The 19,157-nt window shown below is 59.0% G+C and overlaps 3 protein-coding genes across 5 annotated transcripts; 2 read left to right on the top strand and 1 right to left on the bottom strand.

Annotated features, from left to right (window-relative positions):
* Positions 1-2,590: 2,590 nt before the first annotated feature.
* Positions 2,591-5,642, top strand: PLA2G3 (phospholipase A2 group III). The gene is made up of 7 exons (XM_054516785.1): positions 2,591-3,023; positions 3,088-3,220; positions 3,290-3,424; positions 3,530-3,990; positions 4,101-4,230; positions 4,341-4,475; positions 4,639-5,642. The coding sequence occupies exons 1-7, from the start codon at positions 2,591-2,593 to the stop codon at positions 4,838-4,840; spliced, it is 1,629 nt and encodes a 542-aa protein (XP_054372760.1). The 3' UTR covers positions 4,841-5,642.
* On the bottom strand, positions 5,371-13,500 carry INPP5J (inositol polyphosphate-5-phosphatase J). Of its 3 annotated transcripts, none has more exons than XM_036393252.2 (12): positions 12,823-13,499; positions 11,913-12,023; positions 10,321-10,429; positions 9,637-9,753; positions 9,390-9,565; positions 8,720-8,831; positions 8,211-8,320; positions 7,724-7,913; positions 7,394-7,531; positions 6,944-7,036; positions 6,610-6,714; positions 5,371-6,370 (listed from the first exon to the last, which is right to left on the bottom strand). In XM_036393252.2, the coding sequence occupies exons 1-12, from the start codon at positions 13,428-13,430 to the stop codon at positions 5,849-5,851; spliced, it is 2,391 nt and encodes a 796-aa protein (XP_036249145.1). In that variant the 5' UTR covers positions 13,431-13,499; the 3' UTR covers positions 5,371-5,848. The 3 variants fall into 3 exon arrangements, with proteins under 3 accessions (XP_036249145.1, XP_036249144.1, XP_054372759.1); XM_036393251.1 differs by having other exon boundaries at positions 5,371-6,469; positions 12,823-13,498; XM_054516784.1 differs by having other exon boundaries at positions 6,276-6,455; positions 12,823-13,500.
* Positions 13,501-16,973: 3,473 nt separating this feature from the next.
* Positions 16,974-18,652, top strand: SELENOM (selenoprotein M). Its single transcript, XM_036392977.2, has 5 exons — positions 16,974-17,134; positions 17,219-17,254; positions 17,344-17,378; positions 17,861-17,939; positions 18,029-18,652. Exons 1-5 carry the CDS (start codon positions 16,994-16,996, stop codon positions 18,239-18,241), a joined length of 504 nt encoding a protein of 167 aa, XP_036248870.1. The 5' UTR covers positions 16,974-16,993; the 3' UTR covers positions 18,242-18,652.
* Positions 18,653-19,157: the final 505 nt, after the last annotated feature.

Below are 19,157 nucleotides of genomic sequence, written 5' to 3' on the forward strand. Positions count from 1 at the left end.
TACTGGGGAGCCCCAAATGGAACATAGCGTGCAGAAGAAGGGGGAAAGAATTGCTTCACCAGCCCATTTCTGCACTCTTGCTGACCCATGGTCCATGCAGGGGACCCACTCCCTGCATGGACCATGACTGCTGGCATCTTCACCAGAGCTCAGTTCTCCCCCACTGCAGGCTCAGCCCTGAGTCCTTGGGAGCTTAGCCACACGCTGGCCTTGTCTACAGCCTTGAGCCACGTCAGCGGAGCTGGCTGCAGGGTTGGCAGTGCTGCCTGTCGAGTTGGGCAGCCCAGGGCTCAGCCCCATGTCCTCACTATCCAGCCAGACACCAGCCTTGTGCCAGTAGCTAGCAGCAGGGCAGTAGCTGCATGATTACACAGTGGGGAGATCTGCTGCAGAGCCAGCCCTGTAAGCCACTAGTTGCTTGGGCGTTGAAGGCCAGAGCATTAGGCGTCCCTCCTTATCCCCTGTTATCTTCCAGATAAACCCAAACTGGGTTTTCTGTCTCTCACACAGTCATTCACTTGTCAGCCAAGGCTGTCCTGTGCTGCCCCATGGATCCCTCCCTGTGGGGCCCCACAGGGCTGACAACACAACCCAGGCACAGGGCAGCCCCAGGGTGCTGGGCATGAGGGGTCACAAGGCATGCACAGGGCAGCCCCGGGGGCACTGGGACAGGAACACAGCACAGTGTGGCAGAGCCCATGGCAGGAGGGCTCTGTGGATCCCTGTGGGTGGAAAGCTGGTTCTCCCACATCTGGGGCACCCCTGAGCAGAGCCCTTCTCCAGCCTTGGCATGCCAGTTCTGCCAGCCCTCATCCAGCTTCATGAACACAGCTCCCAGGACATGTGACATGTGGGGTGATGTCATGGGTGGCACATGGCAGCCCTATCATAGCCATAAGGTGGACTCTGCCCTTTCTGCAGTGCATTGCTGTCAGGGAAATCCTGATAAGGTGAGATAAGCCTACACTGCCAAGCACCATCCATCAGTGTCTCCCAGTTAGGGTTAGAGCACATGGGGATCCACAGACCATCTCCCCTGCCCCCCCCCCAGAACCCCAGCAGGGCAGAGCATCAGCCTGGACACAGACATGACTCTAGACTAGCCATGGAAGAAAAAAACACACCAGATGAACCTTCCCTTCCCTTCCCTTCCCTTCCCTTCCCTTCCCTTCCCTTCCCTTCCCTTCCCTTCCCTTCCCTTCCCTTCCCTTCCCTTCCCTTCCCTTCCCTTCCCTTCCCTTCCCTTCCCTTCCCTTCCCTTCCCTTCCCTTCCCTTCATTCCCCCTTCAGGCAGGGAGGTGCATCTGGACTTCAGTGGGCCAATTCTCCAGAGTGGGGCCAGCATCCTTTTGGGATGCAGCAGTGATGCAGCAGGATTCCCAGACTCACTAGCCACCCTAAACAACACTTCCCTGGGGCACTGGGGCTCTGGGATAGGTGGAGGGTAAGCTCTGTCCCACAGCCCAGCTACCCTCCCAAGGTATTTCCAGGGTAGGGAGATCCTGATTCACAGGGGAATATTGTACCAGCATAAATTGTGGCACCAGCTGGAAAGCAGCTCCACAGGGATCCTTGGGATCCTGCTGGGCACCAGCTGAGCAGAAGCCAGGGATGTGTCCTCATGGCACCAGGCAAAGCCAGGCAGGGAGCACCAGTGGGGAGGCTGTGCTGCTCCAGCTGGGATTACCTGGGCAAGGCACAGACATGCTGGGGTGAGTCCAGCAAAGGGTCATGATGGTGGTGGAGCAACTGGAGCGCCTGTACTGTGTGGAGTGGCTGCAGGAGCAGGGTCTGCCGAGGCTGGAGCAGAGGAATTTTGAGGGATCCTGCTAATACACAGGCAGGGAGGGTGCAAGGAGATGAGAGTTTGTCTCTTCCCAGTGATGTCCAGTACTGGAACAAAATGCAATAAGCACAAACTAGGACATGACAGGTTCCTTTGAATATCAAGGAACACCTTTGTACTGTCAGAGTCACGCCTCAGTACAGGTCACAGGAGGAGTTGCCCTGGGGGCTGTGGTGGCTCCGTCTCAGGGATCCTCAGCTCTCAAACAGTGTGATCCTGGGCCACGGGCAGCTTCTGCTGGGCTGGAGAGGACAGTGCTCTGTGTCCTGACTGCACACAGTGGACACTTGAGCAGGGACATGGCTACAGCCTGTGCAGGGCACACAGATGGTTGGGCACGCACTGCACATGGGCATACACTCACACACGAGTGTGTACACTTGCGTTCAAGGTGAGCGTGCAGGCACCTGTGCACATCTGCACACACCTGCATCCAGGGTCGTGCACGTGAGAGCACACTCGTGAGTGCCCAGGGAGAGAGCGCGTGTGGTGGGGTGCGTGTAGCAGGGGGTGCCCGGGATGGGGAGTGCCCGGAAATGGCGGGTGCGCTGGACGGGGGCGGTACGCGGGATGAGGAGCCAGGGTCGGGAACTCCGGCTGCATCCCGCCGCTCTCCCCGGGGCGGGGCGGGGCGGGGCGGGGCCTGCGCGGCGCGGGCCAATCAGCGCTGTGCTCGCCGTCGGGCGCGGGGTTAAAGCCGGGTGCGGTTGGGGGGGGGGGGCGGGGGGTGGAGTGGCGCGCGGGATGTGGGCGCGCGCGGTTCTGGCCTGTGCGGCACTGTGCGCATGCGCACGCGCTTGGCTCGGCGGGCCCGTGTGCGCGCGGGAGGCGGCGGGCGCGGGCGGCGCGCGGTACGTGGCGTTCCTGAGCGCCGGCACCGCCACCGGACCCGCGCTGGTCGAGAGCATCTGGGCTGCCCCCGGCCGCCTCCGCGCCTGCTGGGCCCGCCGCGATCCGCGCCTCGCCCGTGCCTTCCGTGCCGCCTGCGTGCAACGCCCGCCTGCCGCGCCCGGAGCTGCGCTGCGTGGGGCCCTGTCCGCGCTGTGGCGGCGTCGTGCTGCCTGCACCGACCCCGTGTCGCCGGGACCGCAACGCCGCCGCCGCCGCCGGGGCTGGACGCTGCCAGGAACGCTGTGGTGCGGCGCGGGGAACTCGGCGGGGAACTGGAGCGAGCTGGGTACGGAGCGGCGGGGGGCGGCGGGAGCACTCGGTCTCGCTCCGGCTCATCGGCGCCTCCGCAGGGCTCTTCCGCGGCCCCGACCGGTGCTGTCGGGAGCATGACCAGTGCTGGGCGCAGATCACGGCACTGCAGTTCAGTTACGGCATCCGCAACTATCGCCTGCACACCGTGTCCCACTGCGATTGCGACACCAGGTGAGCCCAGGGTGTGAGGAAACGGGGAGCTTGGGGAGCCCGCCCTCCTCACCGGTCCCCTGCCCTCAGGTTCCGGCAGTGCCTGCTCGCCATCAACGACACCGTTTCCAACATCATCGGCGTCACATTCTTCAACTTGTTGGAGGTACCGTGCTTTGTGCTGGAAGAGAGCGAGGAGTGCATCCAGTGGCACTGGTGGGGCGGGTGAGTTCCCGGGGGTGCCCCGGCCCTCAGCGTTTCCTGCCCGGCTGTCTCCTCGGGCACTGACTTGGTTGGTGTGCAGGACCTCACAACACGTGGTGTCCCCAGGTGTGAGCGTTATGGAGTAGTGCCTCTGGCCAGGATGGTGCAGCAGAATCAGTACCACCCCAGCCTACCAGCAGAGGAGAGGGGCAGCCCCACTGTGCAGCCCCCGAGCAAGGGAAGGAATTTCTCTAGAACAGGGCGTAAGCGGTTTCGACAGGAACTGAGGGCAAGGCCTGGGCACCGCCAGGCACGGAGACATAAGACAGCCCAGCAGCCACAGGGCCCAGGTACCCCTGCGTCAGCCAGGGACAAGGCTGAGCTCACAACCAGGCACCCAGCAGTGCAGTGGGGGCTAGAGCCTGGCCGTGCAACAGCATCGACAGTGTCAGGACAGGATTTGGTTGGACCAGAGCAAGGAGCTGGAATCTCAGCACGTCCTCGGTGTGGCAGCTTTGGACCCAGCCCAGCCACAGCGCAGTGTGGAGCCACCCCCGTACCAGCTGTGAAGGGGCACGGGCAGCAGGGTGAGCTGGTACTGTGGGCAGCATGTGCACACCACAGCTGGGGTGGCCCAAGGCCTCAGGTTGGTGGGGTCATGTGCTGGGGGTGCCCATTACCTCCCCACTGTCCTCAGGCCCGGGCAGGGGGTGCAGGTGCACAAAGCACCTGGGTAAGTGTGAGCACCAGATTGCACCCCATGAGATGAGGTACCAGCTGCACAACGTGGACAGCCAGACGCTCTTCCACTGCAACTGCACACGCAGGTGTGAGTCCAGGAGGAAAAGGCCACTGTGTGCATACAGTTGGGGATCAGAGGAGGTGGGATGCTTGCCCTGGCCAGCACCTGGTGACATGCGCCCTCCTGTGCCTGCAGGCTGGCACGGTGCCTCCACAGGGCAAGGGACTGCAGCAACATGGACTTGGGTGTCCTGGCTGACCACATCACCATGGACTGCTTTGTGCTAGAGCTGCCTGCTGCCTGCAGCCCAGGCAGGGGGTCACAGCACAGGTAAGTGCAGAAGTCAAGAGGCCAGGGCCTGGGTGGGGCAGGAAACCAGTAGTGCAAGCATTGGCCCCTGCTCTGCTGTGCCACAACCAGGCTGCAGGGCAGGGGCAGTGGATGTTGGTGCTGCCGGGTTACAGTGATGCTCACAGCTTTGCTTTTCCAGCAGCTGTACCATGATGACCAGGGCTGTGCTTGTACCTGCACAGCAGCTCAAAAAGATTCTAAGACGCTGGGGCCCTCCGCATGTGAGCTCCAAGGCCAAGCATCTACACGGGAAGACACATGCCAGGGGAGGTACCCTCTGTGAGCAGGGCCACCAGCATCGGGTTGTAGAGCAGACACCAGCTTGGCCCCACACAGTGCGTTGATGACACCCAAGCAGTGCTGCCTTGGGGAGGAAGATGTGCTGTGCAGCAGCTGGGAGCTGCTTGGGGGCTGGTCCTCAAGTCAAAGGATGGCACTGAGCATGGCTGTTGGCATGACAGCATGGAGCTGGGGACCACAGCCAGAGCAGGCAGAGGGACTGAGAAGCCTCTCAAGGAGCTGTGGCTGCCATCCCTGAGTATCAAAAGCAAGGGGAAAGAAATAGGAGGGCTCAGGAAAGAGGAAACTCACTGTCCTTTCCTGGTATGCTCTGGGGCAGGGAGGATGGCAGGGCACCCCACCCCTAGATTGGTGACCCTTCAACTGAGGGACCTGAGCAGTGAGGTGTAATCCTGACCCTCTTGCCCAGGCAGGGTAGGAGGGTTGAGGTCAGTACCTGAATGCAGCAGAAAAAATAAAGGGTGGGTGGTCAGAGCATTGTATATGGTACAAGAGTTGAGCCTGCTGTACCCTCTTGACACTGTGGCCCCCAACCCAGGGGTGATCCTGCCCCCAGCAGTGAGCACAGTGCAGCTGGGGTGGGCAGGATCATTTATTTTGTCACTTGCACTATGTTCAGGCTGAGGCACAGTAGTAGAGCAGGGAAGGAGCAAGCTTGATCTCCGATCTCCAGGCTACCCTGTGGTGGTCCTTGCTCTGTGCCTGTCACCATTCCTGCCAGAGCCCTGCCCTGGCCTTTTGTGCCACCTCAGGTGTGAGGCCAGCACTCCTCCCATGGGACAAGAGTCCTGCACTTGGAAGTTCATGAGAGGTTCCCCAAACCGCATTAAACCAACTTTGCCCACCCTCCCCTGTGTGGTCACCTCACAGCCCAGGCAGGAGCTTGGGCTGTAGGGGCAGCGGGGCAGCAAGGAGGGGGCCTCTACCTGCCAGGCACACAACAGGGGTGAGGAGTCACTGCAATAAATAAGGGAGGGAGTGTCTCAGCAGGGAAGTGGCAGAGGAAAGCACACAGCAAGCGCGCTATGGGGAGGAGGAAGGGAGCCACTGCATCAGCGGCCCATGGCACAGCTATGTCTGTCCAGTTCCTGGGGGCTGTCCCCCTCCTTTGGGGAGGTGCCACAGCCTGGGGGGCTGGTGGCGCTCATTCTCCGGCAGGGATAATAGCCCTGGTCTGCACTCTCCTGCCGCCGGCCCAGGGCCTGGTCAATCATCTCCAGGCGCAGTGCAGGCAGCAGGCCCAGGTTCCGGGGGTCAGCCCTGGTCAGGGAGCTGTCAGCAGAGACACGCCGGAGGCCACTTTGCTCCTGCACAGTCTGGTAGAACGAGCTGCTGTCTGGACTCTCAGCTGCCTGTCCCAGCTCCTTGCTTTTGACTTCATGGTGCCCCAGCTCCTCATGGGGCAGATGGATGGTGGGGATGCTCCTGGGGAGGCTGCAACGGCTCTGGGGTGAGGGACTGCGGCTTGTACCCCTGTCCCGGCTTGATGGCCGCAGGATGAGGCCCTGGAATTTGGCCAGGCTGGGGCTTCGGCTCCGGTGACGTTTCATCTTGCCTGGGCTGGGACTACGGGACTTGGGAGCCAGGAGGACAAGTGTACTGTCATCCTCTTCTGAGCTGCTGCCTGAGCTGTCTGTAGAGCTGCTGCCCTCCTCTGACCTGGGTAGGGAAATCTGCACCCCTGCATCAGCACTGCTAGCTAACCCTCACAGGGGACTGTTGGGTACCACACCAGCTGGCCTCCCCATCCAGAGACCCCCCCGACACCCTCCTCTGCCATCTCCATCCCCCCTCACCTCTTGGCTGTGCTCACCTGGAAGGGCTCAGTCACACCAGCAATGCTACTGGAGGTGTTGCTGTAATATCCAAGGATGTACTCTCCGTTCCCCTTGGGCAGTGCTTCCTCAGAGAACATCACCTGCAGCCCAGAGAGACCTGATGGGCACCAGGATTGGCACACGTGTGCCCGCCCTGCCACCTCCAACCCCAGCCAAAAGCACAAATCTCTGCTGCCAATACCATGAGCCTGCTCCATACTCAGCAAAAAGCAGTAACGAGGTGCCTGCCTCCCCCATCCAGGGGCACAGATTGTCCCTCTAGTGTGGGGCAGAAGTGCCAGCAAGACAGCAGGGCTGGCCCCAGCTCACCTGTGCACACAGCTGCTTCTCCAGGCAGCGCTCCCCATCATCACTCCTGGCCCAGACATAGGACACGTAGTCTTTAGGGTGCCGAAACCCCACCTGTGCACAATACGTGGGACAATACAAGTGAGTGGGACAATGTGAGCCCCGATCGGCACAGTTACTCTTCAGTCTCCTGTTGCTCAGCTGGCTCTGCTTGCAGAGGGTGACCCAAAGCTGCCTTGCACCCCCCTGCAGCTGTGCCCTGGGGTGCTGTGGGGCCCACAGAGCAGGGGGAAGGAGGAACTGCTGGACCAGAGCCTCCTGAAGCAGGACCACATCATGATGCCAGGGGAAGGGAGGGCACAGCTCCATGCCCTCGCCATGTTCACTGGTGGGGGTTAGCTCAGAAGGGACCCCGCAGTGCTGTGCAGTGCTCCCCACTCCCTCCAGCCCCAGCAGCCCCCAAGCCCCTACCCGGTAGAGTCCTATCCAGTCCCAGGAGCTCCGGTGGAAGCCAACAGCCATCTTGTACCTGACAACTGCTTGCTCAGGCCTGCTCCACTCATCAGCCACATAAATCTCAACCGGGGGCTTGTCCACCTTGGAAGCAAACTGCCAGAGAAAGAGCATGGCAAAGAGCTGCCTCTGCTACCCAGGGACCCCATGCACATACCCACAGCAGCCCCCAGTAAGAGGTAAGGGAGCTGAGCTCGCCAAACTGGAGTAAGCTCCCCACACAAAAGGCCTGTCCTTCCACCCCTGCAGCTCCAGCCTGTGTTCCCAGCAGCCCTGGACAGTGCTCACCTGCACGGCAAAGATGGCAGCTACTGGCTTGTGGTCGCTGACGGTGTATTCCATGTGACTGCAGTAGCACAGTTGGCTCACTGACAGCACACCCTGGCTGGGCCGGTGCCCACCTGTGCCCAACCCCTTGCTGGGAGGTTTTATCTTCCACAGAATGCGGTCAGTCCAGGCAGGTTTTCGCTTCTTGGCACTGCAGGGCAGAGAAGAGCATCTCTTGCCTGGCAGGGGCAGTCGGCTCTGACCCAAACTGCCTCCCCCTGGCACTACGGCACATGTGGGCAGAGGATGTGGCTCATCCTGGCACTCAGCACAGCTGCTGGGACAGACCTGTGCTGGCAGCAGCACTGCCATCACATCACAGTCCAGCCTGTGCCCACCCCAGCACGGCTGCTCTCCCCACCCATCCACACCAGCACCTACACTGGCTCTGAGCCCCACAGCTCCTGCATCTCTCAGCCCCACCTCATGCCCAGCTCTGCTCTCCTACCTGCTGTCATACTTGTTGGTGCCCACATCAAACTTGAAAGTAGGTGGGAAGTTCAGGGGTCCCTCCTGGAAGCCTCTGAGAACAGGCCACGTGTTTTTGGCAATGTTCAGCTGTGGGGAAGAGAGCACATCAAGCAGCACAGCAACCCCCATAGCCAGACCCCTCCGCAAATCCTGCCCAGATCTCCCCACCCTCACACACTGTGAAATCCCAGTCCCATTCCTGCCAGCTCCCACAGCTCTCAGGGTTTGTCTATGCCAGCAGCTAGTCTGTAGACTCAATGCCTCAGCTCTCCTTCACACACTCATGAGGGAAGTGTGCCCAGCTCCATCCAGACTGACCTGGGATTCTGCTGTCCCTTCCTCCCCCAGAGACATGAGAGCCAGGGCCCTTTGTGTCCTATGGGTTGCAAGAGGACGTGCCCTGACCAACAGCTGCATGGGCAGTTTTGGGGAGAGTCGATCACTGCTAGGGTTCCAGTGTAGGCTGGCAGCACACCCATCCCTCACCTGATCCTTCTCCCAGAGCTGGCTCAGGACATTGCTGTCAATGGCATACTTCACAAAACAGATGTCCAGGCTCTCAATGCGGAAATTGAGGTCCCCAAACCAGAACACGAGGCTGTGGATGGTAGCAAGGGCAATGGGCTGAAAGGGCTGAGGCTACCAGAGCAAGGGACAGCAGGGGAAAGATGTCCCCAACCTGGGGGCAGCCTTAGCCCACAGCACAGGTGCTCTTGGGAACGCTGGCACAAGTCACTGCTCAGCCAGCAGCCTGGCCAGCTGCCAGGATTCTGTAGGTAGGACCAAGCACCATTAGCCAAATGGGCCAGACTTCCCCAAATGAAACCAAGGGTGGGAATTTCCACACGAGGCACCCATTGGATTCAGATCGCAAAGCCAGGACACAGGGACAGAGCTAGGCCCTCTGACTGGTCCCAAACCCCAAGAGTGCTAGTAAGGCAGGAATTGTACCAGCCCTGAATGTGGTGAGACCAAGATCCCTCTATAAACACCTACCCCACCATGCTGAGTCCATGCTAGGCCAGCTCTGCAGGCAAGACCAAATCTCCAAACTGTGCTGGGATGCAGGGGAGACCCCACACCCTACATGGAGGTGGTCAAGGACTAGGACTGGCACTAGAGCCCAGACTGGGAAGCAAAGTGGTGGGGTACGCACTCATGGTCCAGGATGCCGTTGGCCACAGGCCCCTCAAACTGCTGCATGTGCAGTATGGTGGCAAAGTCCTCCTTGCGCTGTTCCGCCTTTTCCAGGTGTGCTGGCAGGTGGCAGTTCAGGAAGCAGACCATGTGGCCGAAGATGGAGAGACGAACACTCACCCCACCCTTGTTGCCCTGCACCAAGAGGATCCCATGACTCCTTGGGAAGCCAGCCCCTTGCAATCTCCCCCCAGGGCCACACTCACCCAGTATCCCCCCAGCCCTGTCCTGGTGCAGTCTGTCTGGATGTCCTGAAGGAAGGGCAGGTGGTAGTACTTGGCAAATACCAGCAGGATCACACCTTGCATCCTCACTGTGCTGACCTGGAATTGGAGCAAGGGCTGGAGTAGGATGGTAGAGAGCCTGGGGACAAGGGGACAACTCCCCTCACTCCAGGCCATGAGGCAGTACCTCCACCCTTTGTGTGCCCCTCCATCCTACAGGTGACTAACAGCACATTTGGGTCAGAGATCTGTGCATACCCTCCTGAGCACTGACAGCCAAACCTGAACCTCAGTGATGCTGGGCTTACATATGCTCTGAGGCAAATGCCTTGGGGAGCTGAGCCTGCCCTGAGTCTCACAGGCTGTTGCCAGCAGCACCAGCCAGTTCCCACATTTACCTCCTCACCCTGGTTCAATGCAGGGGGCAACATAAAGCCACCCCAAAGCACCAGAGGGGAAGCATAAGCACAGAAAGGCAGCTGGGTGGCACAAGCCAAACAACTTGCTGGGTGAGATGCAACAGCAGTCCCTGTGGCCTGGATGGCTGCAGGCTCTCCCTCCAGCCAGCTCTCCCACTGCACCTCCCTCCCAGCTTTCTATTCCTATGTCCCACCTGCCTGGCAGGCAGAGAGAACACCAGCAGCCAACTCCTTCAGGACTCCTTACCAGGATGAAGTGGAAGGGGCTTAGTACATCCATGAAGAGTTCACTCCACTGATCTGTGAAGAGGGCATCCTTCAAGCGTTTGTTTATCTTTGAGTTTACCTCCTGCAGCCTGAGAAGAAATGTACAGGTCCTTCAGCCACACCAGGAAACCATCTGTGTCCCAGTTAGTGAGAACTTGGGAGAGGTGCCAAAGCACAATACTGGGCAGCAGGACAGGGTGGGAAGGGCAGTTCAAGGGAAGACACTGATTTTGGAGCACAAACCAGCCACATCCTTGCTCCACTGATTCTGGGCCATGGGGTGGCAGGAGGCCACCTCCAGGAGGTGGCCTCCAGGAGGCTTTGGCCAGGAGGCTTTGGCCCTTTCTAAAGCAGAAGCAATTAAGCTGCACAGGGTTGAGCAGAAGCCTAAAGCCCATCTCGGTGTGCAAGAGGGGCTTATGGGGCCTTTCAGTCTCTACAGAGAAGTCATGTCCCAACAGTACAAGGTGTCCAGATGTATTTGAGCTGCATAGCTCAGAGCAGCAGCAACCAGAAAGCTAATAGTGCTCCTCCTAGCTGAGCAATTAATGAAGAGAAGGAAAAATGTCCACAGAGAACAGCACAATCAGGAAATGTCTTGCCAAAAAAAAAATCGAGCACTTAGAGCACAAAGACACAGGCCAGAGGAAGGACACAGCTAGGCAGAGATGCCAGGAAGTGAGCAGTAGCAGGACACCCTGCCCTGGCCAGAACACGGTCCCAGCAGGTCCCTAACTACCAGCTACATCCCTCACCCCATCCATCCAGCTCAGGTTGACCTCTGCCACCCACACAGACCCACTCCACTGGCCTGTAAGGCTGAGGGGACTGAGAGGCTGGCTCCAACATAGCTCCAGCAGTGTCAGCCTTTACACCACTATGCACCTGCAGCTGGGAGCTCGGGGGCAGTCCTGGAGGCAGATCCAGCTTTTCCACCTCATACCTATAGGCAGAGGCTGCTTCCTGCTCCCTGTGCAAAGACAGCACATCCCTGGCCTTAGCAGGAATTCATACACTACTGCAGTCCTCCAGGGACAGCCACCCTCACCTCACCAGCCTCAGCACAGTGCTGTGGTACTGCCCTCTCAGCACATCTGTGTACCAGGGCCATGGAGCCAATCCAGCCTCGGGAGAACAGATCTATGCCCTTGATGCCTGCATACCACATGCAAAAGCACAGAGGAGGAGAATGCTCTCAGAGGACTTGGCAAGGTGAGTCAAATGCCTTGACAGACCTGACCCAAGGACTGCCACAGCTCACAGAAAGAGCAGGGCTAACTTGGTCCAGCATAGCCAACCTCAGGCTCGATGAGTATTGAAGTCTAATCAGTACTCAAAGGTTTCAGTTCCTCTCAGCACTCCCATTTTTACCAGGAGCTGAATCTCCATCACCTTTTCTGACATGCTATCATTTGTGATGCACACCCCTCCCTGCTCCCCATGCCCCAAGGGAGGCTGGGGCTGCAGCTCTTCCATTCCTTGTCCCCCAGGGCTTTGGGGATTCCCTGAAAAGGGAATTCACCAGAGGGGGGGAGGGGAAGGAAAAGGAGGAGCTGCACCTCATCTTCTTACCCAATGGCGATCATGTCCACATCGTTTGTCTCGCCCGTGTTGAGGTGCAGCAGGGATGTCACATCATTTGGGGGCATGGCTGTACCTACGTTCCAGGTGACCACTGTGATGCTTGGGAGGACAAAGGAAGAACAGGCTAACATGAAGGTTCAGACGGGTTCCTTGTAACCCTGTTCAGCCCCCAGATCCACCAAAGAAGCCTTTTGCTGGCAACAGAAGTAGCCAGGGCTGAAGCTTAGTCATGGCATATATACAAGGTCCTTAACTCCTGTATGAGAGAGACAGATCCTTGCCTCCAAGATCTGCACCTGAAATTCTAGAAACCAACACTAAGAGCCCTCGTCTTCATCACCACTAGCTGACACAGACAGGCTGCGAGACAGGGTGTCTCTGGAAACCCCCTCCCTTCCCGAGGAAGGCTCAGGCTCCTGGGGAAAAGGACCCGGATCTCAGTTCCCAGCCCCTGCCAGCCACAAAGGCCAGGGCAGCGCATGTGACAGCAGTGCTGCAACCCCGCAGCGGTGTCCTTCACCAACGCAAAGCAACATCCGTCACAACACATTAATGCCCTTGCGCAACGAGCACCAGCAAAGGGCCCGCAGGCTCTTTTGGTAGTGACAGGAGCCTCAGTCACGGGGGAGACGATTCAATAGGGAAGGAGAGCAGCGCCACGCTAGCCCCGGTGCTCGGGGACAGTGGGGGCAGGTAGCACTCACTCCACAGTCGGTGTCTCTACCATGACATCCCGCACGAATAGTGCGCGCCAGACATCCTACCCGCCGGGATCTTGCCTGCAGCCCCGCACCCCAATCCTGCTGAATCCGCCACAGCGGGAAGAAGGGGCACAGCGGGTGCTGCTCCCACGGCACTGCGAGCCCCGTCCTCGCGAGCGCCCCGTGGCCCCACTCACCGGAACGCGCCGTCCTCCGGGGCTCGTCCCGGGCAGTCTGGTAGCAGATCGCAGACGGCGCTGGGGCCGAGACGACCGAGGGGCCGGGCGAGGACGGGCAGCTCTCCCGGCTCCGCTCGGGGGCTCAGGCCCGCCCACCCGCCGGCAAGGAACTCGCTGGAGACGGCCTTGGGCAGCGTGGGGGCGCGGGGCACGGCGGGGCCCGCCCAGGCCGCGATGTGGTCGCTGGACTCCGCTTTGGGCAGCATCTCCCGCCGCTCCGGCGGGGCCGGCGCGGGGAAGGTGACCCGGCCGGGCGCTGCCGGGGACGGGGGACCGCCCGGGCCGGGGGACAGCAAGGCCGGCAGCGGGAGACCCTCGGGCGGGGTATGGGCCTGGGGCCGCTCCTCGGTTCCTGCAAGCCGCGGGCAGCCGTGCCCGAAGCCGTGCCCGTCCGGTCGGGAACTCCTACGGCCGCCCGGGACGCCGCCGCCGAGGAAAGGCACCGCCGAAACCCCAGCGTCGGGCGGGAGCCGAGCCGCGCTCCCGGGGCCGCGCGGGGGGCCGGGTCGAGACCCCGCGCCGGAGGCCGAGCCCCGGTCGGCGCTGCCGCGCCGGGCCGGGTCCATCGGCAGGAGAAGACCGGAGCGACCCCGGCCCCGGCCTCGACCCGGCCCCGCGCACCTTGCGGCCCCGCCCCGTGACGTATCCACACAGTGACGTCAACGCCCGCCACCTGCGCGGCGCCTCAAAGGCGCAGGAGCGGCCCTGCCCCTCGCGCACCTGCTGCTCCGCCCTGCTCACGTGACGGCCCGTGCCTCGCCCCGTACGCCGCTCGAAAGCCTTTCCTGGCGTGTGCCTGCCCCTTCACACCTGTCCTTGCGTGTACACACCTTGCGTGTACACATGTTCATGCATGTTCTTGTGCATGAACACCTGTCCTTGCACACCTGTCCTTGCAAGTGCACATCTGTCCTTGCTCATGCACATCTGCCCCTGCAAATGAATGCCTGCCCTGGTGCATTACTGTGTATATGACTATTCACCACTGAAGCTGTTGTGTCAGCTTGTGCCAGATATGTCTGTGGTCTGTTGCAGAGTGTTTGCATTGTTGGTGAGCACACGCACCCTTGGGCAGTTGTGTGTGAGCGTGTGAGTGTGTTTGTGTGTGTTGTTGTGTCTGGCTGTGTGTGTATTTACAGATGGGCTGTGTGTGCTGCATGTGCATCTCTGTGTGTGTACTGGTCTGTGTGTGCAGCTGTGTGTGTGCAGCTCTGTGCAGCTGTGTATGTAGCTGGGGATGTGTGTGTGTATCTGTGTGTGCAGCTCTGTGCAGCTGTGTGTGTAGCTGGGGATGTGTGTGTGTCTGTGCAGCTGTGTGTATGTGGCTTTGTGTGTAGGTGCTGCTGTACCTGTGTGTGGCAGTGCCCATGTGCTCCAGTGCCTGTACAGCACTTTGTACAGGCAGGTCTGAACACCTGCACTTGGGGTGCACACATACACAGGAATCTGGGTGACAGGTTTATCCTCATCCTGTGCCTGCTACAGTGTCTGGGGAAGGCTGGAGCTTGAGGAGGAGAAAGAGCCGGGTGAATTAAGGAGTGAGGCAGAGGAGGATACTGGCCAGAGAGTATAAGATCCTTGGATTGCCATGGGATTCAGTCAGGAGCCAAAGGAACTGTGGGAAGTCCCTGCCATCGTGAAGGGGCACTTGCAAATCATTTGTGATCAGTGGTGGCAACTGGGAAAGGACTGAGGAGAGTCGATGTCACTGCTCTGCACTGGACACAGCACTCCAGGGGTAGCCTCATAGGAGCCTCTGTGACCTCCTTTGGCCTGCTGACAACACCCCCCAATGCAGCTCAGGATGTCATTCACCTGCTTTGTCCCGAGGAGATGGTGAGCTCATGGTCAGTGAGGGTCAGGGTGTGCAGGGTTGCGGGGGTGGGGTGCGTGTGTGTGTGTTGGTGTGTGCTGTTGGTATGTATGTGTTGGTATGTGTTGTTTCTGTGTCGGTCAGTGCAATGGTGTGTTCTGTGTGTATGTGTAGTTGTTTGCGTTGCTCTGTGTGTTGGTGCTGTTGGTGTGTATTGCTCTGTGTGTGTTGGTGTTGTTGGTCTCTGTGTGTTGATCTGTGCTCTACTGGTGTGTGTTGCTCTGTGTGTGTGGTGCCATTGGTCTGTGTGGTGCCAGTCTGTGCAGATTGTGTGTGTGTTGGTGTTGTTGGTCTCCATGTGTCAATCTGTGCACACTTGGTGCTTCTGTGTGTGTGGTGCTTTTGGTGGTGCTGTTGGTCTCTGTGTGTTGGTCTGTGCACGGTCGCTGTGTGTTGCTGTGTGTGTGATGCTGTTGGTCTGTGTGGTGCCCATCTGTGCACGGTTGGTGTGGTGGGTTTCAGGGCTGGCTAAATGCCAGGGCACTTATTAGAATATCCTTATTCATTTCCTGCTGTGACATAGGATTAGGAGGAAGGCAAAGCAGACTTAAACTTGAAAAGGGTATAAAGAAAAGTTTATAACAGTAACTAAAAGAAAGAATAATAAAAATTCTAATAAAACTTAGAACATTTCTCCCCCATAACCTTTTCTTTCTCTCTAACAATGTACAGAAACAATTCAGTTTATTACTTTTAGAATAGTCTTTCTTCAGTTTACTTAGGGAGAGAAGTCTCTCGTTAATATATGAAGACTGCTCTATAAGAAAACAGTTCTCTCCTGGCTTTGAATTTCTATGAATAGTAGCCACCAGGAAAATCTGCAATTGTGAAGTCCTTCCCATTTTTCACAGGTTCTCCCACAGCTGTGTTTATGGGCCATGTCAACTTATGGGGTACTGTTTTAAAGATGAGCTGCTTAAGAGCAAAGGTTCTCTTCATCTATCATTGAAATCATAATTTCTGGGAATAGAGGTCTTCTTTTCTCCCTGGGGGCACAGGGTCTTCATCACTCTTTTCTCTCTCTCTGTATAAACTTCTTATGGGATCACAGCTACTTTAACATCTGCTTACTTTAGCACAGAGGCCTTTGCTAGATATCTACCATTTGAATGATTAATCTCCCCAGACTTTTCAATGCATTACAGGGAAAAAGAGCCTCATGTATCAATTATATTTTTCTCCATATCTTTATAAGAGTATTTTCAACCTAAAACTAAAGGTATCTCTTTATCCCTCCCTCTGGCACTTGACTTCTTCATTGACCTCAGTGACTTCATGCTATTTTGCTACGTGTTTGCACTCTGTCCTTTTCTCTCACTCAAGGGAGGACTAAAGCACTGAAAGAGTTAATATCTCACCCGGGGCCTGCAGACGGTTACATGGCCCTGGCCAGGCTCTGTAGCTTGCAGCCGGAGCTGCGGCTGGGCTGGAGGGGAACGCAGTTAGGATCTCGGCAGCCAGGCCAGGACACAGCAGCAGCACACCGGGGACTGATGGCTTCTCCTACCCCTGTCCGCTGGGTGCAGGTGAACCTCAATGGCAGCAGAATCTTGGCCGAGCCAGCCCAGCCCCGGCTGCTCCTGGGGCCCAGCAGACCCCGCTCGGCCTGGGCTGGTGGCAGGGCAGGGCTCGGTAGCAGCAATATGTCAGCAGCCGCAGCCGCGGCCCGGCCTCGGCCCCGCGGCCTCCCCTTTCCTTGCCCGGCAGCGATGGGGCCCGGCGGGCGCCCTGGAAAGGGGCTCGGGCCCGCGGCAGGGGCTGCCCGGCTCGGCCTGCCTGACACGGGCCCCGCCCAGCCCGGCCTCCTCACCTGCTCTCAGGCCAGAAGGGAAAAAGACCCTCCTGGGCTTTTTTGTCTTTAACAGGTATCTTCACAGAGGCGTGTACAGTTTCCTTAGTAGTTTAACAAATTGTCAGTTTTCAAAACTAATTACTGAATGATCTTTTTGTCAGACACAGGGGAAACTGCTAGCAGCCTCTTTTAGAAAGTCACTTCCATGACTGCCTCCAATATAAAACCGCGACAGTTGGTCTGTGTGTTGCTGTGTGTGTCGCTGTCTGTGTGTCGCTGGTGTCGCTGTCGGTCTGTGCACGTTGAGCGCTCGCGGCTCTTACGCGCCATTCACAGGGTGCGCACGCGTCTGCGCGCGAGACTGTTAGCGTTCGTGTGCGCACGTGTTTTGCGCGCGAGCCGCCGCGCATGCACGGCGCCGTGCGCGTGCCCGTGGCGCGCCGGACGTGGCAGCGGCGGGAGCGATGCGGGCGGTGCTGCCGGGGCCGGGGCCGGGGCCGTGGCTGTGGCTGCTGCTGGCGGCGGCGCTGGCGGCGGGCAGCGGCTCGGAGCACCCCCGGCTCCGCGAGACCGTGCTGCAGGACCTGGCCCGCGGCAAGGTGGAGGTAAGCGCGGGTGGGGACCGCGGGACGCGCCGGGGGCGAACCCGTTTTCCCGCCGGGTGCCTGACAGGGTGTCCTCTCCCGCAGACCTGCGGTGGGTGACGGCTGAATCGCCTCAGGGAGGTACGTACTGGGGCCGGGCCGGGCCGTGCCGTGGCGGGGAGTCGGGGCTTCCCTACGCTGAGCCGGGCCCGACTGGCCATTCTCCGCAGGTGAAGGCGTTCGTCACCCAGGACATCCCGTTCTAGTACCTGCCGGCAGCGGCTGCAGCGCTGGGGTCCGGATGGATGGGATGGGATGGATGGGATGGGATGGGATGGGATGGGATGGGATGGGATGGGATGGGGATGGGATGGGTGAGGGACAGGATGCAAGGGAATGAAGTATGGGAGGGGATGGGCTGAGGGACAGGATGGGGTTTTGTGAGGAATGAAGGACAGGGTTTGGGGAGGAGTGGAGAATGGGTAGTTGGGGAATGTGATAAAGGATAGGATGGTATTACATGGGAAAGAGGATGGGATGGTAGGCAGTGAAGGATGGGATGATGGACCAAACAGATGGGATGGAAAACCACAGGATATGAGAGAAGATGGGTTGGGATGGAGGATGGTACAGGATAGACAGGAATGGGATGTGATGGAGGACAGAAGGGGATGTGATGAAGGATGGGATGGTATAAGGATTGCGTGGGCCTGATCAGTGCTGCCCATTCCTTGACACATTGCCCAGCCATAACCTGGAGATGAAACACCTGCCTGGTGCTGACCCTGAGCTTGTGCTCCTCAGCCTCCGGTATGAGGAGCTAGAGGTGAGTGGGCAGTGCGGCACCTGCTGCCACAGGGCCTGGGGTGCTCAGTGCCCCACAGGTGCCAGGCTACAGCCCCTGTCTGGGTGCAGAGAATTCCCCTGAGCGACATGACCCGGGAAGAGATCAACCAGCTGGTGCAGGAGTTGGGCTTCTACCGCAAGGAGACGCCTGATGCCCCTGTGCCAGAGGAGTTCCAGTTTGCCCCTGCCAAGTCTCTGCCAATACTGCCGCCCCCCCAAGCACCCACTTCTGATGGCAAGACCCCACCCAAACATGACAAGGAAGAACACCCAGACCTCTAGCAAGGAGTGGCACCCTTAGGACAGGGTCCTGCAGCCAGTCCCCACTGCAGGGAATGAGGGCGTTATGGCAGCTGGACATGGTGTCACAGGGTGGCAAAGGTTTTCCCCCCCACTCTTGCTTGTGTGCTGGTTGATGCCCTCCTGTCCTTGGAGCCCATTATCCTTGGCCAGTCAGGAGGAGCAGCATTTCTTGCAGTCTCTTGCTGTGCCCAGATGTTTAGCTGCTCCCAGCACTGGGCAGCAGTATCCTGCCTGCATGGGACAGGATGAAACCCTCAGCAGAAAGCACCAGGTGCTAAGGGTAGATGTGCTGAGTCCCAAAGGTGGGAGAGCTGTCCCAAGAAGGGGACTTTACCCCCCAGCAGGGTTTATGTCATATCCACCTCCTAGTAAAGCTTTTATTTGCAGTCATCTGCATTGTGTCATCTTTTGAGAGGGAGCTCGGTCGTGTGCATCCCAAACTGCTCTGTTCCAAGGACAGCTGGGTGCCCCAGAGCTTCTCACAGAGATAGAAGATGGCACAGTCATAATCACTTCTGGTGAGCCATATACCAACCTACAGACCAACTGTGCTGCTCCTGTGCCACCCCTCCCCAGCCTGATAGAGGGGTGAGGGTGGTGGGCACCATGGCATGGGATGAACTGTTCTCACAGGGTGCAGGAGGATGGGCATGAGCCCATGAGTGAGTCCTGCAGTGTTGAACCAAAGCCCCATGGCTGCACTGGCCCAGTTGGAGACATCTGGCCCTCAGCTAGGGAAGGCAGTGGGGCACAGCTGCACTTGACCATAGTCTTGCTGGCCATGTGGGAGTTTTTCCCTGTGCCAAGCCTGGGGCAATAGGGGGCAGTGAACCCTGGTCTGGGGGTGGCTCAGCTATGGACATCATCAATGAGGTGAGGAGCACTACATGCCCCA

Source organism: Molothrus ater, chromosome 18, assembly GCF_012460135.2.
Source record: "Molothrus ater isolate BHLD 08-10-18 breed brown headed cowbird chromosome 18, BPBGC_Mater_1.1, whole genome shotgun sequence".
Taxonomy (NCBI): domain Eukaryota; kingdom Metazoa; phylum Chordata; class Aves; order Passeriformes; family Icteridae; genus Molothrus; species Molothrus ater.